This window comes from Vicia villosa, unplaced genomic scaffold, assembly GCF_029867415.1.
Source record: "Vicia villosa cultivar HV-30 ecotype Madison, WI unplaced genomic scaffold, Vvil1.0 ctg.001530F_1_1, whole genome shotgun sequence".
In the NCBI taxonomy this organism is placed as follows: domain Eukaryota; kingdom Viridiplantae; phylum Streptophyta; class Magnoliopsida; order Fabales; family Fabaceae; genus Vicia; species Vicia villosa.
Window position 1 is genome coordinate 116,354 of NW_026705653.1, and position 15,344 is coordinate 131,697.

The 15,344-nt window shown below is 32.7% G+C and overlaps 2 protein-coding genes across 4 annotated transcripts; both read left to right on the top strand.

Moving 5' to 3' along the window:
- Window positions 1-3,254: 3,254 nt before the first annotated feature.
- LOC131635647 (autophagy-related protein 13a-like) lies at window positions 3,255-6,325 on the top strand. Of its 3 annotated transcripts, none has more exons than XM_058906286.1 (4): window positions 3,255-3,605; window positions 4,046-5,316; window positions 5,404-5,585; window positions 5,835-6,325. In XM_058906286.1, exons 2-4 carry the CDS (start codon window positions 4,063-4,065, stop codon window positions 6,133-6,135), a joined length of 1,737 nt encoding a protein of 578 aa, XP_058762269.1. In that variant the 5' UTR covers window positions 3,255-3,605; window positions 4,046-4,062; the 3' UTR covers window positions 6,136-6,325. The 3 variants fall into 3 exon arrangements, with proteins under 3 accessions (XP_058762269.1, XP_058762270.1, XP_058762268.1); XM_058906287.1 differs by having other exon boundaries at window positions 4,062-5,316; XM_058906285.1 differs by having other exon boundaries at window positions 3,257-3,605; window positions 3,879-5,316.
- Window positions 6,326-8,635: 2,310 nt separating this feature from the next.
- Window positions 8,636-11,492, top strand: LOC131635649 (uncharacterized). The gene is made up of 6 exons (XM_058906289.1): window positions 8,636-8,804; window positions 8,879-8,924; window positions 9,213-10,117; window positions 10,216-10,327; window positions 10,783-10,878; window positions 10,963-11,492. The coding sequence occupies exons 1-6, from the start codon at window positions 8,737-8,739 to the stop codon at window positions 11,044-11,046; spliced, it is 1,311 nt and encodes a 436-aa protein (XP_058762272.1). The 5' UTR covers window positions 8,636-8,736; the 3' UTR covers window positions 11,047-11,492.
- The last annotated feature ends 3,852 nt before the right edge of the window (window positions 11,493-15,344 follow it).

A 15,344-nucleotide genomic window follows, 5' to 3' on the forward strand; every position in this document is an offset into this window, starting at 1 on the left:
AGGGGAATGGTTGGTAACTGCACACGTGCATAATGACATGGAATGCGATCAATCGTTGAATTGATTTGAGAGATTAACATGGCATTTTCGTGAAGAATACTCTACGAAATGAGAGAAAAATGATCCACCGACCACCTATCCCTCGTGCGACAACGTCTTACATCGTAACTAGATCTTCGACCTTTAGATCTTACGACCAAATATAATCAAATATAGTAAAAAAAAAAAAAGGGGTGTGTTTGTTTCGGTGCTAAAAAAAAGATTCCTGAGAATTTGAGGCTGAAAATAATTATTCCTTTGTTTGGTAGATGAGAAAGAAAACAATGTCTTAGAATAAATAATACCAAAAAATGTAAGTTATTCATGAAATTTTAACTATTTATTCCCATATCAAAGGGTGAGAATTACATATTCCCATAAAAATAAAAAATAACCAACTCTAACTACCCATTTTCATATTATTTTAATATATTATTTTATATTTTTAAAATAAAATTCAAATATATTTCAATAAACCTTAATTATTTATCAAACAAATGGATAGAAATAAAACTTCTGGCATTACTATTCTAAGGAATAACATTCATAGAATTGTAACTAGTCAGAGACCCGTGCTTCCGCACGGGTGATTTTTTTTCTGGTGTAGTATTTTTGTAATGATATGAATAATATAAATAAAAGGAATTATAAGCAATATGCATAATTAAAAGGAATTGTTTTACTTGAATAGAGTTAGAGTTTTATTGATTGCTCTATTATACTCCCAATTCTTTGAAAACCTAATATCCATAGGAATCGTTTTGAAATTTGAAAATAAATGCTTTAGTTTTCAAATAAAAGTCATTATTGTTTAAAATAAAATAGGCATTGTATTGAAAGTGGCCCTTAAGATTAAACATTATTATCTTATTCATGTGCTAATTTTGTGTGTAATAAAGAACCATATAAAAAAGGACATGTGAGTTGGAGAAAAAAATAAAATTTTAACAAATGCAAATGTAAAATTTTAAATATAAATGAAAAATATGAAATAATTTACTTAATTGTAAATTTAACAATAATTATATAGAAAACAATGATCCACAAAAAAATGTTTAAGATAGGTTAAGAACACAATAGCAAAATTGGGTCAGGTAGTTTAATAATTGACGGTCCAACAACAATTAAAAGAAAATGATATAGATCACTATGGTTTAATTATAAATGAAAAATGATCATATAAATTCAATTATATTAAATAATCATATAAAAAATACTATAAGATGGAGATAATAAAAATGAAATATTAACATTTAAAAATAAAAATTATCTCTCAATTAATAGTAATTGTTGATTAAAATAAAATAGCTACTATGTTGATAATGACCCGTGAAATAAAAAAATAATTTGATGCGATATAAAATATATTTAAAAACAAATGTAAAATAAACAATAATCATGGAAATTTAATTGTATTAAATAATGATAAAAAATCGTGAGATGGAGAAAAAAATAAAAATAAAGATATTATCTCTCAAATAAAGACAATGATTGATTAAAATAAAATAGACATTATGTTGATAGTGACCCGTGAGATAATAAATAAATAAATAAATAGAGAAAAAAATTAAAATGAAAGTAAGAAAGTGTGAAAAAATGTGAGAGAAATTTGAAATTTTAATTAAGATAGAGAAAATGTGTAATGATCGATTAAAAAAAATAAATATTGAGTTGATAGTGGCCCGTGAAATAATTAAATATTTTTGGGAATAATAATTAATTGATCGATTATTAATATTTTTTGCGATAATAGATAAATGTTGAAAAATTAAAATAAAAGTATGGAAAAATGAAATGCGAAAGAAATTTGAAATTTTTCGTAAGATTAAAATTTAAAAATAGATTATTAATTAATATTTTTTGTGATAATAAATAAATTAAGAAAAATTAAAATGAAAGTAAGAAAGTGTGGGAAAATGAAATGTAAAAGAAATTTAAATATGACTTCCATCATCCATGGCTTACATGTGATGTCATCATTCATGCAATAAAGTTGTAGGGAAAATGTTATTTAATTCGGACCAATGAAAAGCTAACACTTGGGGCATCCATTCAATAAAGTTGAAAGAGTGAATACTTAATTTGTTAGTTACAAAAATGACCTTTTATTAGTGCAAATAAATTTTGGTGAAAGGGTAATTTAGGCAATTTGGTCAATCTATTATTAATGAATAGATAGTAGAATAGTAGATAGTAGATAGTAGATAATAAATAAATAAATAAATAGAGAAAAAAATTAAAATGAAAGTAAGAAAGTGTGAAAAAATGTGAGAGAAATTTGAAATTTTAATTAAGAGAGAGAAAATGTGTAATGATCGATTAAAAAAAATTAAATATTGAGTTGATAGTGGCCCGTGAAATAATTAAATATTTTTGGGAATAATAATTAAATGACCGATTATTAATATTTTTTGCGATAATAGATAAATGTTGAAAAATTAAAATGAAAGTATGGAAAAATGAAGTGCGAAAGAAATTTGAAATTTTTAGTAAGATTAAAATTTAAAAATAGATTATTAATTAATATTTTTGTGATAATAAATAAATTAAGAAAAATTAAAATGAAAGTAAGAAAGTGTGGGAAAATGAAATGTAAAAGAAATTTAAATATGACTTCCATCATCCATGGCTTACATGTGATGTCATCATTCATGCAATAAAGTTGTAGGGAAAATGTTATTTAATTCGGACCAATGAAAAGCTAACACTTGGGGCATCCATTCAATAAAGTTGAAAGAGTGAATACTTAATTTGTTAGTTACAAAAATGACCTTTTATTAGTGCAAATAAATTTTGGTGAAAGGGTAATTTAGACAATTTGGTCAATCTATTATTAATGAATAGATAGTAGATTTAAATTTATCAAACAAACAAACACAGCCAAAGAGTTTTTATATTTGATGGACTAAAATATTAGGACAAGCTAACTAATTTCACTTTATTTAATATTATTATCTATTCTTAAAATATACCTCAACGAAATAATAGAAATATCATTTTAAAAAATGTAAATATTCTTTTGACTACAATATAAAAATAAAATTAATCATTTTTTATAAATATATAAGTAAATGTGAGATTCAACTTCCATATCAGCTTACACAACCCAATCACTTCATGACACCAACTACAATTCTTTATTTTTTTAATCAAACAAACATAAAGCAAAAACAAAAAACACCAATCATAGAGCTCTATCAATAAATTTGGCAGAGTAGGAGGAGAACATGAAGAAAAAAAAAAACCTTCTTCACAACAGTTTCTGAAATTATCAACACTTATCAATCCATGAAAAAAAATAAAAATTCATAAACCTTTAACTACCACTTGCAATTTGCATTATCTCTTTCTCAAACAGATCAATTAAAATATAGTTCTTCTACTTTACAATATTCTCTAGTATTATTAAACTACATTATCATCAAATAATGTATAATTAGGATTTACAAAGAGAGAAAACGCTACGGCACTGTTTGTTTCTACGCAACCTTCAACAATTCAATCACCCCTCCCTTCTAATGCTACCATGCCCATCACCCTTTTTTCATTCTAGATTCTTCTATCACGTAAGTTCTTCCTTTCCCCTCTTTCTACTCATTCATTGTTACTACCCATGTGATAAAAATTCGGTCTTTATGACCGGATCTTCATCATTATGATTATTGATTTTTTTGGAAATTAATTGTTTGAATCAGTTTTTTTTATGGTTATTTGAAACCCCTTTTGATCTATTTGATGGGGAGGGTTGAATCTGCATTGTAGTTGAAATTTGATAGTTGGAATGTTTTGTTACTATATAAACATGGTTGATGATTGTTTTTGTTTTTGTGGTTTATCAGAGTGATCTATGCTTGGTGAAGAGGTGTTAGTGTTAGTTGCTTTGAGCTGTGTATGATCTGTTCTTTATCTCATGTGTTTTCGGAATTCGGTATTTGATAGAGATTACTAGTTTGAAAAGTATAGTGTTCTTTGTTGGAGAAGAGATTGATTGATTTTGATTAAATAGGGATTTGGTTAATCAGGATGGATTTCCAGAATAATCTGCAGCCTGAATTGGGGAAATTGGAACAGATTGTTTATCAGTTTCTTTTGAAGTCTTTACACATAATTTTGGAGTCGAGGGTACCGTTGTTACGCCAACATGATAGAAGTGGTGACCTATCGGCGGTTTCTCGTGCGAGGAGGAGTGACAAATGGTTTAATTTCGCCTTAGGTGATCGACCGTCTGCTCTTGATAACTTGAACTTCTGGCATAGGAATTTGATGGATCCGATGATAATTGATATTATACTAGTTCATGAAGAGAATGGTTGTTCGATTGAGACGGTAGTAGAGAGGTGGAATGTTCAATATGAATGTCCGAGAAATTTGGCTCCTCAAACTAGTGATAATACTCTCTCTTTCAAGAAAACGTATCAGAAGTCGATTATACTGTTTCGTACTCTTTATTCTCAAATGCGGCATTTCCCGGCTCATAAGATTTTTAAGCAGCTAAGTGCGTCGAATCGGACTTGTAATTTTGATATTGTTTATAAGGTTTCTTCCTTTAGTGATCCGTTTTCTAGGGAAGAAGGAGCGATGATGGGAGAATATATTTTCACGCCCGTTGACGCGCTTCCGGGTCGCCTTAACGTATCTGTGACTTACCGTACTACATTATCTGATTTCAACCTCGAGTGTTCAGCAGCTTTACCGACAAAAATAATTACCGATTATGTTGGAAGTCCGAATACCGATCCTTTGAGGTATTTCCCTTCTTCAGGAAAGGGTGTTCACGCGCCTCCGTCTTCAATGCCACTCGATCGTCCTCATAGCTGGACGCCTGGATTTCATAAAGCAGCGCCTTTTGTGCAGAATCATCAGTATGTTGGACCATCACTGGTGCATCATGGCTCTCTCAAGCCATATAATTTTCCGTCTTCACCTATTGATAATTTCAATACCAGATATCATAACAATCGGATGCAAAGCCAGTCAAGGTCTCCGAGTTACGATGAGTATCCTCTTTCTCCTCCATTCTCATCCTCACCGTCTCCATCACCACCTATTCATATTGGCAACACAATGCATACCCGTATGCGCTCTGAAACCGCTCCTGTCACTATACCTCATCCAATAATCGGCAGAAGCTCTAGAAATCTTTCTCCTAATTTTTCAGATCCCAATAGAAACTCCCTGCCACCTTTATCTCCTAGAAGGAACGATGCATCGTCACATGAGTCTCCATCTGGAATCAGGTCTTTCAGGAGAGTAGAATCTCTAAAGATTGGTCAAAGGGTAACCTTGGTCCTTCACTTCCACTCCTTATGTTAAAATCAAATGTAGTTTATCAGCTTGATATAAGCCTTTTCATTTGCTTTGTAGATTGTCAGAGACAGCAAGGATGATTCAGGGCGATTCTCAGGGTTGTTATCGTCAAGTGACTCACCACGTGTTGGAGTTTCTACAACCTCAAGTAGATTATCTTCTCAGGATGACTTGGACGATGGTGACTTCTCGTGTCCTTTTGATGTTGATGATGTTGACCCTCCAGATGTTCTGTCAAGGTACTTTGATACACTTCACCATTCACAACTAAAGTTATCCTGCAATATTTTCCATATATTCTAACAATCAAAATTATTTTACAAACACAACTTATGACACACTCACAAGATGTTTCCAGCTTATTTCTATAAGCTCTTCAAGTTGGCTTAGCCTTATAGAACAGTTTATTAAAAGGGTAGATCATACATTATTCTCATTCCTCCTCAATTGTTATTTCTCTTTCCTTGTTTTTGATTTTATTCATATAGCCACAATGTGGATGGAAAAAGTGCTTTGGGATCGCCTTCGTCATCATTACCATCAGGGAGAAAATCACAAGATGCTGCTGTTGGTGTTCTTGTGCAAATGCTTAGAACAGCGCCTCCTTTGCGTCAAGATTCAAGTTGCTATTCATCGCATTCCCTGAAAGCTGAACTCGACGGAGGAGTTGCTGCTGATTCTGGATTCTTCATCCCTCGAAAGACAACTGACGCACTCGAAGAGCTCAGGAGTTATAGAGAAATGAGAGACCTTCTTCTTTCTAAGAGCGGCGCTCGGATCCTGAAATGAAATGAAACTTAAGCATATGCTCAAGTGTATAGACTTGAGTTAGTTGATGATAATTTAAGAATGGTACTAATTACTCAAGTTATATAGAACAAGCACATTGATGGGGTTTTGTACATATATTGACTTATATGATTGGTTAGAAACACCAAAGTTATAATTTTATCATGATTAAAATACTTCTAATTTTAAAGACATTATTCTTACAGTTTGAAATGAAGAATCTACTTTCCCTTTGTTCATGACAATGGCAATGGTGGGAAGAAAAAAGGAAAATTTTATAAGTATTTTGGAAGAAAGGTTGTTGAATTTATTTGTAAAGATGCACACATGCTTCTGTTGGAATGTAGTGTTTTAATTTGAAACTAGAAATTAGATGGAGTTTGAAAGAAGTATATTTGCTCTTGGTAATATATGGTAATATTTGTTGTTGGTAATATCTTTTGAAGATTATCTATGGGATTGCTCCTTCACATTCTTAGTAGTGAACAACCACCCTTGTAAAACTCAAAATTGTCTTTTTTGAATTTGAAAATATACTTTTGTACGCACTTAAAAATTAAAATACACCACATTCCTTTGTTAAATGAGCCACCTATCTCTTTTTGTTAGAAATTAGTTTGGACTTGTATCTTTGTAAATTTGATATTTTTAAGTTTGTTATAAATTTGATATTTTTAAGAAACCTTATATTTGGCCATTTATATTAAGTGCACATAATTGTTTATTGAATTAAACTATACACTCATGTAATTCAATTAAAATGTGATATATTAATTTAATTAAAATTAATAATCAAACTTCATTTTTGATAAATTACAAACTATAATATAAATATTATTAAAATACAATTAAAAGTGAATTACTGAGTATATCTGACCACCCGAATACGCCAACATATATGTTACACATCAACAACATGATCTACCATAACATGCTCATCTTGATGAGCTGACTTAAGTGACTCTCCCTCAGCATCTAATGTCATATGAGGCCGTGACACTCTAAAAAACTATTGAATGTAGTTGTATGCAGCACTTCATGGATGGGGAGCGAACACACTCCGTGCTTCCAATAGTACTAGATGATTATAAAAATCATCAAACCAGATGATTATAGAAATCATCAAACATCACGTTAGCATCCCTATAGACGATAATGCGAGGAACATACATTGCGGGGTCTCTTGGAATACCCAATCGAAACTCGAACTGGAGCATGACTCACTCAAGCATAAGGGTGTGCATGGTTGGTTATTTTCAAAAACCAAACCATAACCATTTTAAAACCATTTAAATGGTTTGGATTTATAACCATAACCACATTTTAATCAAAACTGGTTATAAATTTGGTTATGATCATATAACCAGTTTTTTTAAAAAATCCACTTTTAAAAATTATTTTTTTCCGAAAATATTTTTTTTCAAAAAAAAATTAATATTTTGAAAATTAAAATATTTGGATTTGGATAATAACCGGATTATAACCGAATCCAAAATAATTTAACCGGTTAATAACCATTTAACTATATCCGGATTATATGAATGGATATCCAAACCATTAATAACTAAACCGGTTAATAACCATTCAATTATATCCGGATATTTAAAAGTGGTTTAGGTTTGGTTATGGATTTGGACATCAAAACCGGATATTTTGCACACCCCTACTCAAGCAGATGTGGATAAATCAGGCGTGGCCCAAAAGCCAACCATCATGAGTAGAAGACTACCATACAAGTCCCGTCTGATCGTGATCTTCGTACGGTGTGTAGTTTATATCATCTGCTCCGATGCAATAAAAAACACTTGGAATGACTCGATCGCCTGATTTTCTATGAGCGTGATGAAAAAACAAGCACTTGGCCAAGCCTTATTGTATTCATCCTCGTATGACCATAAATGACTGTGATTACTTATCGTAGTTTGTGAGTAAGTTGTTGGTTAATGAAGCCGGTATTGTGTTGACAGTCGATTTCATGAGCCGTTTTCAAAATCTAAATTTAGTGATTGTCAATTCATGTATCATTTTTTTTTCACAATTTGGTTTCACGTCATAAATGATTCGCTAGATTGTAGACGTGATGTATGGATGTCTCTCCAATTCTTTCTAACATGTTTTAATATTTTGTTTTTTAGTCAGGCTCTTATGTCCCGAGCCTCTTGTATTACTCTTTTATTTTATTGGATTTCTAGTTGGAAAAAAAATGCCAACATACCGTTTTAATTATTTTTTAAAATTGGTGAATTTTTATCTACCTAACTCAAAAAGTTGGGTAAAGTTACCTTCAATGTAAAATATCTTGGAAACAACAAAAAATATACTATTTAATAATTAATTAAATAAGATAAAACTAAATGATGCAATGTGATTGGTGAAATATACACTACACAACTTTTTGAAATGAGTAGAGAAGTTGTCCCTTTAAAATTTAATACTATCAACTCTATAATAATTAAGGAAAAAATTTAGTTATTGCTTTCTTTTTTGTTTATAGCGGTGACGGAGGGTTTTAGTTGACAGCCGCCGTTAACATTTGAAATGTAAAAAGCTTTCCGCCATTAACATTCAACATCAAATTGCATCATCCTCTCTTCCATTTTGATGAACATGGATGATTCTTCCACTTGTCCCTTCTGTCTTCTATCCCTTCCATCCTCTCAACTCCAATGGTATTATTCATTCATCTTTTTCTACTATTCTTTCACAATTTCATAATACTCTAATAACACTGCTTCAATTTCAGGCACGCCAATACCCACTTCGAAGACGACGATTTTCATTATCCTCCGGTAACCCTTTTTCTCCCTCATTCAAACCCACCTAGCTTTTCCCTTTCTCTTTCAAATTAACCTATAAAAATTGAATCTTTTCCCCTTTTTAGAAGTGGTTTGCTTTGTGGATGATTTTGTGATCAATTTCTGCAATCAATTAGACTCCAATAGTTGATTATATTTTATTTAACTCCTTTTTTGTTGAAATAAGTTTACAAATTTATGTTCTAAAATTGGCCATTTTTCACATTGGGCATTTTCTACTCAGCTTATTGTTAATGTTGTGTTCTATTATTTCATATGCAGACTAAAAAAGCAGTTAGTGGTGAATTACATTTTGATACAAATTTTGGAGTTGGTGGTGATGGTGGCGGGATTGGTAGAGACAATGGGGTATGGACGATGGATGAAAAAATCTCTCACTTGGTTGATTTACAGATAAAGGGCGAGTTTCACAATGTGAACGGTGGTTTGATGAACTTGTTGAGGAGCTGTTTGGAATCTGAAGGTGGAAATTCGAGAAGCATTTTGTCGGGTTATGTTGATCATTTCCAAAGTCTTCAGTCGGAGGATGTTGGATGGGGTTGCGGTTGGCGTAACATTCAAATGCTTAGCTCACATTTATTGGCAGAAAAACGAGAAGCGAAAGATGTGTTGTTTGGTTGTTCAGGGTTTGTTCCTGATATTCCGTCGCTCCAAAGATGGGTTGAGATTGCTTGGGAAAGAGGTTTTGATGAACCTGGCTCTCAACAATACAATCATTCTATCTATGGTTCTAAAAAATGGATAGGAGCTACTGAATGTGCCACACTTTTGCGTTCTTTTGGTCTCCGAGCAAGGATGGTTGACTTTGGTCCTAAGGAATCTGAATCTCTTTATCTATCTGTCCCTGGTTCAAGTGTTGGTGAACCCGAGCTAGTGATAGTTGGTGACGGAAAGAAGAGGAAAGCACCTAATTTTTGTGGACCAATGGATAGATATCTGTCTCATTGTCGTGGTGGTGTTTCTCAAGCAAGTTGCAGCACAAATGCAGAGTCTTGTTCTTCTCTTAATGTCACTAATGATAAAGAAAGAGGTGATGAATGTGCGAACAAAAGTGGTGCAAAACAAAATAAAGCCCATCAAGTTCTGATGGACTTTGTGTGGAATTATTTTTCTAATAAAAACTCAATTCATTTTGGTTATAAGCGTGTTGTTTTTAGCGAGAAAACGTGAGTGAGGATTCATTTTTGATATACTAGTTCATGTTCTAACCAAACAAATGATATTTTATTGTGGTGTTTGAAGTTTTGAAAGTTTCGTTTGACAGGCCCTTGTATTTTCAACATGATGGACACTCAAGAACAATAGTTGGAATCCAAGTCAAACATCAAAGAAATGGAATTCTGCATTATAATCTCCTAGTTCTTGATCCTGGTCATGTAATATATTTGTGTGTTATCGTCTGTTTTCCTAATTGTAGTATTTAAATGACTGTGTTTAATTACTAGGTTTAGATTTATGTTAAAATTGACTTATTCGAGCTTTTGCACTTACCTGACATAAACACTTGTGAGACTATTTGATGGAACTTGTGAGATTATTTGAGAGAACTTGTGAAAACAACTTCTTACATGTCCATAAGCAGTTTTCTGTTTATTTCCTTAAGCTTTTTTCTTATAGAAATAGATTATACATAAACACTTATATGATAAGCACCAATGTTGTGAGTGCATAATTATGATGTTTATAAACAGAGCCGAGATATGTTTTCTTCTTCTATATGTTATCATGTGTTTATGTATGTATGTCTGTATGTGTGCTGTGTTCTGGAACATGCATGTTGTGCAGCAATGATGGCATACATAGTTTCTAATGCTGTGACTTATTATTATAGAGAACGGCTGCTATAGAAAGATCTCTAAGAGAGAAAGATGGATGGCAGAGATTCATAAAAAGAGGAGTGCACACACTTAGGAAGCAACAATACCAGGTTTCACTTCTTTTTTACAAACACTTGCAACGCCTCACCCGCACCTTTGAAAGACGAGGCTTGATGTTCTTTTTTCTATTTCAGCTGTGTTATGTTGATCCTGGAATTGCCAGTGAAGAGGAGATGAAAAAACTCAAGACAATGGATAGTGTCTTCATTCAACTTTAATCAAAGGTTTTTGCTGCATCAAAGTACCATTATATGAAGCTTAGTTATGAAACATTTCTGAAGGGAGATAATGATCAGATCCAATTCAGTATTCATACTTCATACTACTTGTATGGGATGGAAGGAATCTGCAAATTGCACAACTAATGAAACCATAGGGACAGTTGTTTATGGTTCTTCAATTTCTGTAAGATTGTTGCCGTCAACTGGCTTAAGTTTCGGCCTGTTTCTACTTGTTGCAATAGAACTCTCATCAAAATGGTAATCGTATAATTGATATGCTACTCCTTGTGCTTTTTATGGTCAAGAGCATGAAATGATTTCCATCCTGTTTCCTTGATGTGATTTGGTTACTGCAATTGTGTCGAAAAATCAATGTAATTGATGATTTTCTATTTTAGAATCAATTAACTCATTGGAAAGACTTAGCTGAGTGTCTTGTGAGTATAATAATCTCTTAGTTATCATTTTATCATAATGTTTTTAATTAATATAAAAATAAGAGTAAGCCTCAATTTATTCTTTGAAATGTAATTTGCATCTGCTACTTAATTTTTAAAATATAGAAATATAACAGGACTACTTTTTGCGCATATTTAATATGTGCATTAAGCCCTAAGTAATAAGGTTGTTGCCATATGGCAGCATATTAATAGTTTGATTTATTTGACGGGTTAAAATAAATAAAAGGCAGAGTACAGAGACAGTGCAGGTTGAAGTTAGAAAATCCATTTTCAATTATTTTCTGACAGAAAAGGATGGATATATTTTGTCTGCTAGTTTAGTGATTGAGGTTAAGCAATAAAATCTAAACAATAACTTGGTATCTAAAACAATAACTTTGCAGCTACTATACTTACTGCTCATTATACTTACTGTATAACATATATCTACTCTGGTATTACATAAGTATTTTAGTGAGCCAACCATTTGTTATATAATGTGTCATCTACCTCTTCTTCACTTGCACATTCATCCACCCTAGTGTTTGTCTTCAAAGGATTTGTGACTACTTTACACTTAGTCATCTCAAATCTTTTAAGTAGTTCCTTCACATATTTTGTTGAAGCATGAACATTCCTTCTTTGCTCTTCACAAATTCCATGCCAAGAAAGTATGATGGCCTGCCTAGACATGTCATCTCAAACTCCTCCTTAATTTGAGCCTTTAGCCTCTCTAAAGCACATGAATGGCTGTCTGTAAGAAGCATATCATCGAAATATATGCAAATCACCATGATGTCTTCTTCCATTGATTCTTGCACGTATACACCATTCTCCACGATACATTTCTTGAACCCCAAGTTAACAAGGAATTGATCAATCTTGGAGTTTGTTTCAAACCATACAATTCCATGTGTAACTTACCATTTGTTCCTTTCTTTTTATCACAAAATTTAGAGGTTGAGTTACATATACAACTCCTTCTAGAGGACCAATTAAGAAAGAAGATTTTACATCGAAATAACGCAGAGACCATTCTCTACTACTAGATATTGCTACCAAAATCTTACATTTTCACGCCTTGCCACAGAAGCAAAGACCTCATTATAGTCTAAGCCATGTTTGTGCATGAACCCCTTGCCACAGATCTTGCTTTGTGTTGTTAAATTGAGCCATCTAAAATAAGCTTAGTCTTGTACACCCATCTCACACTAATAGTTTTCTTGTTCTCAAATAGAGATACCAATTTCCAAGTTTGATTCCTCTGAATTGACCTAAGATATTCTCTCATAGATTCCTTTCACACCTTGCTCTCCATTACTTTTCAATGGCTAGTTGGTTCTGCATTAGCCAAAAGGGCAAAATGTATTAAGCCTTATTCATTGCTAATTGCACTACTAGGTAATACTTCACAGTTCTCCAATCTTCTAAGTACTTGTCTTCTCCTTTGTGGTGTCTCATGAGCATGCAATTCAGTTTGTCCATTGTGTTGTGGTGTATAGGGTGAGGTTACTTCATGCTTTATGTCTTCATTGTTGTAGTGTGCTACAAACTCCTTTGATGTATATTCTCCACCTTCATCTGTCCTCGAAATCTTAATTGTTTTGTCATTTTCTTTCTCAATTATGATTTTGAACTTCGTGAAGGCTTCAAAAGCTTATCTTTTGATACTGATGGTATTAAGCCAAAACATCCTTGTGTGTTCATCCATAAAGGTGATGAAATATCTACTATCTCCCAAGGATGGTACCTCAAAAGGACAACATATATTATAGTGTAACACTTCAAGGGCATCTCTTGATCTCTTAGGCACTTCTGAAGCAAAAGATTATCTGCTTTGCTTGCTTCTCAAATAGATCTCATAGGTCATATTCTTTGAGCTCGGTCTAAGCAAACCATGCATCAGGTTCTTAGAGCTTAAATCACCTAAACTTCTAAAGTTTAGATGTTCATACCTTGTATGCCACAACAATTCTGGCTCATAAATACTTGATAGACTTACTTTCTTTCTAGGTTGAATGGTGCACTTGAAAGTTATATTTTTAGACAACTGAGACTTTAGGATCAACCTTTTCTTTTTATTAAACAGTTGAATTGCATCACCAATCATAGTGGCTAAGAAGTCTTTCTCCATTAATTTTCCTATACTCAAAAGTTTACACCTCATTCTTGATACAAAGCGTACTTTTAAATTAAGGCATTCCTTCCATCATTCCTTTTGATAACTATGTCACCAATATCTTCTACAACAAGTTAAGTGTTGTTAGCAAGTTTGACACTAGCCTTCTTGTTTGCATCCAAGTTGATCAATCATTCCTTATGTCCTATCATGTGATTGGAGCATCCTAAATCTAGATATCATTGTTCATATTCTATGGCCTGAAGCATCTTTTCTCCATCTCTGTCCCGAATGGTAATACTTTTAGGAAGATCTCTAGTGATGTCCATTTCAACTAGGTGTTGAAGCGGTAGAGCGGCAAGCAACAAAAGATTTGGAAATATTTATCCGGGAATTATCGTGTCCACAGAGATTGGTTGAGAAAAACTGTCGTTCGACTATCTCGCATAAAATGTAATCTGAAAAACTAACCAAGCAAATTAACAAACACAAGGAAAATAAATTTAGAAACAAGAGATTAATTATAAGACTCAATACAAAATAAACTATTGCAATGCTTGCAATATCTAAACAACAATCCCCGGCAACGGCGCCATTTTGTTAAAAGAGTATTGTGGTGTAGTTTTCGTTTATATCGTATCCACAAGGATTATTGCGATATCACCGCCGTTCTATAGCCTATTTTGTCTTGAATTAATGTTACTTTAGTTTTGGGTTTGCAAAAGATCATTCAACAATATTAGTAGCAAAGAGTAAATTAATGAAAGTTCTAAGTTAAAGAAAATGTATCAAGATTTGATTTCATCGACCTAAACTTGTATGTCTTCCTATAAATATATGTATATGAACTTGTTAACGATCAATATAATTACGTATCGACGTCTATATCGTCCGTGTCCGCAACGATATAGCTGGATTTACCGTATTGTTTAACCGACGATTTCTCCACCGTTTAAACAATACAAATAACGTTTTAAAACCGATACTAAGTAAACATCAAACGCTAAATTCATGTCTGCAACTTATAGTTTGATGGATGATAAAGTTAGGTCTAGATACAAACATTGATGTCTCAAACACTTATACCATAGAAAAGCTTTAATAAACAAACTAAACCATCTATATTGATCATAACTTGTTCATACATAATATATTCACAAGTAAACATACAAAAGGCTAGGAAGATTACATCTTATCTTGATACAAAAGAGATTTAGCTATCCATGAAAATGGTAGCTTGCTCAAGAAGTAAAGGATGAAGATCAACAAGCATCTACGGTGATTAATCGACGATCAAGGCTTCGATTATCCAATTCTTCACTTGCTACAGTAGAATATGTTCTTTTAGGTCTCAAGATTATATGTCCATTCCAAAATATCACTTCTGGCCCTTAAACAAGAAAACATAATTGCGCAGACCGCGCTTAGCGCGGTGAAGCCGGCTAAGCACGCTAACCCAAAATAGCTAAACCGTCCAACCGCGCTAAGCGGACTCCAGACCGGGCTTAGCGCAGAAGTTTCTGCAAGACTTCCTTTTTTTCTTCAAAACCGCGCTTAGCGCGCCTATACCGTGCTTAGCGCGGTACCTTTTTCCAGCAATCCTTGGCTTTTGGTCTTGGAACATCTTCAATACATTTTTCCATGGTCCAAGCTTCCATTTATCTAGCAAAAACTATAAAATCCACACAAATTGCAAAGATAAGGACTATATGACAATAATATAAATATAAGAATAT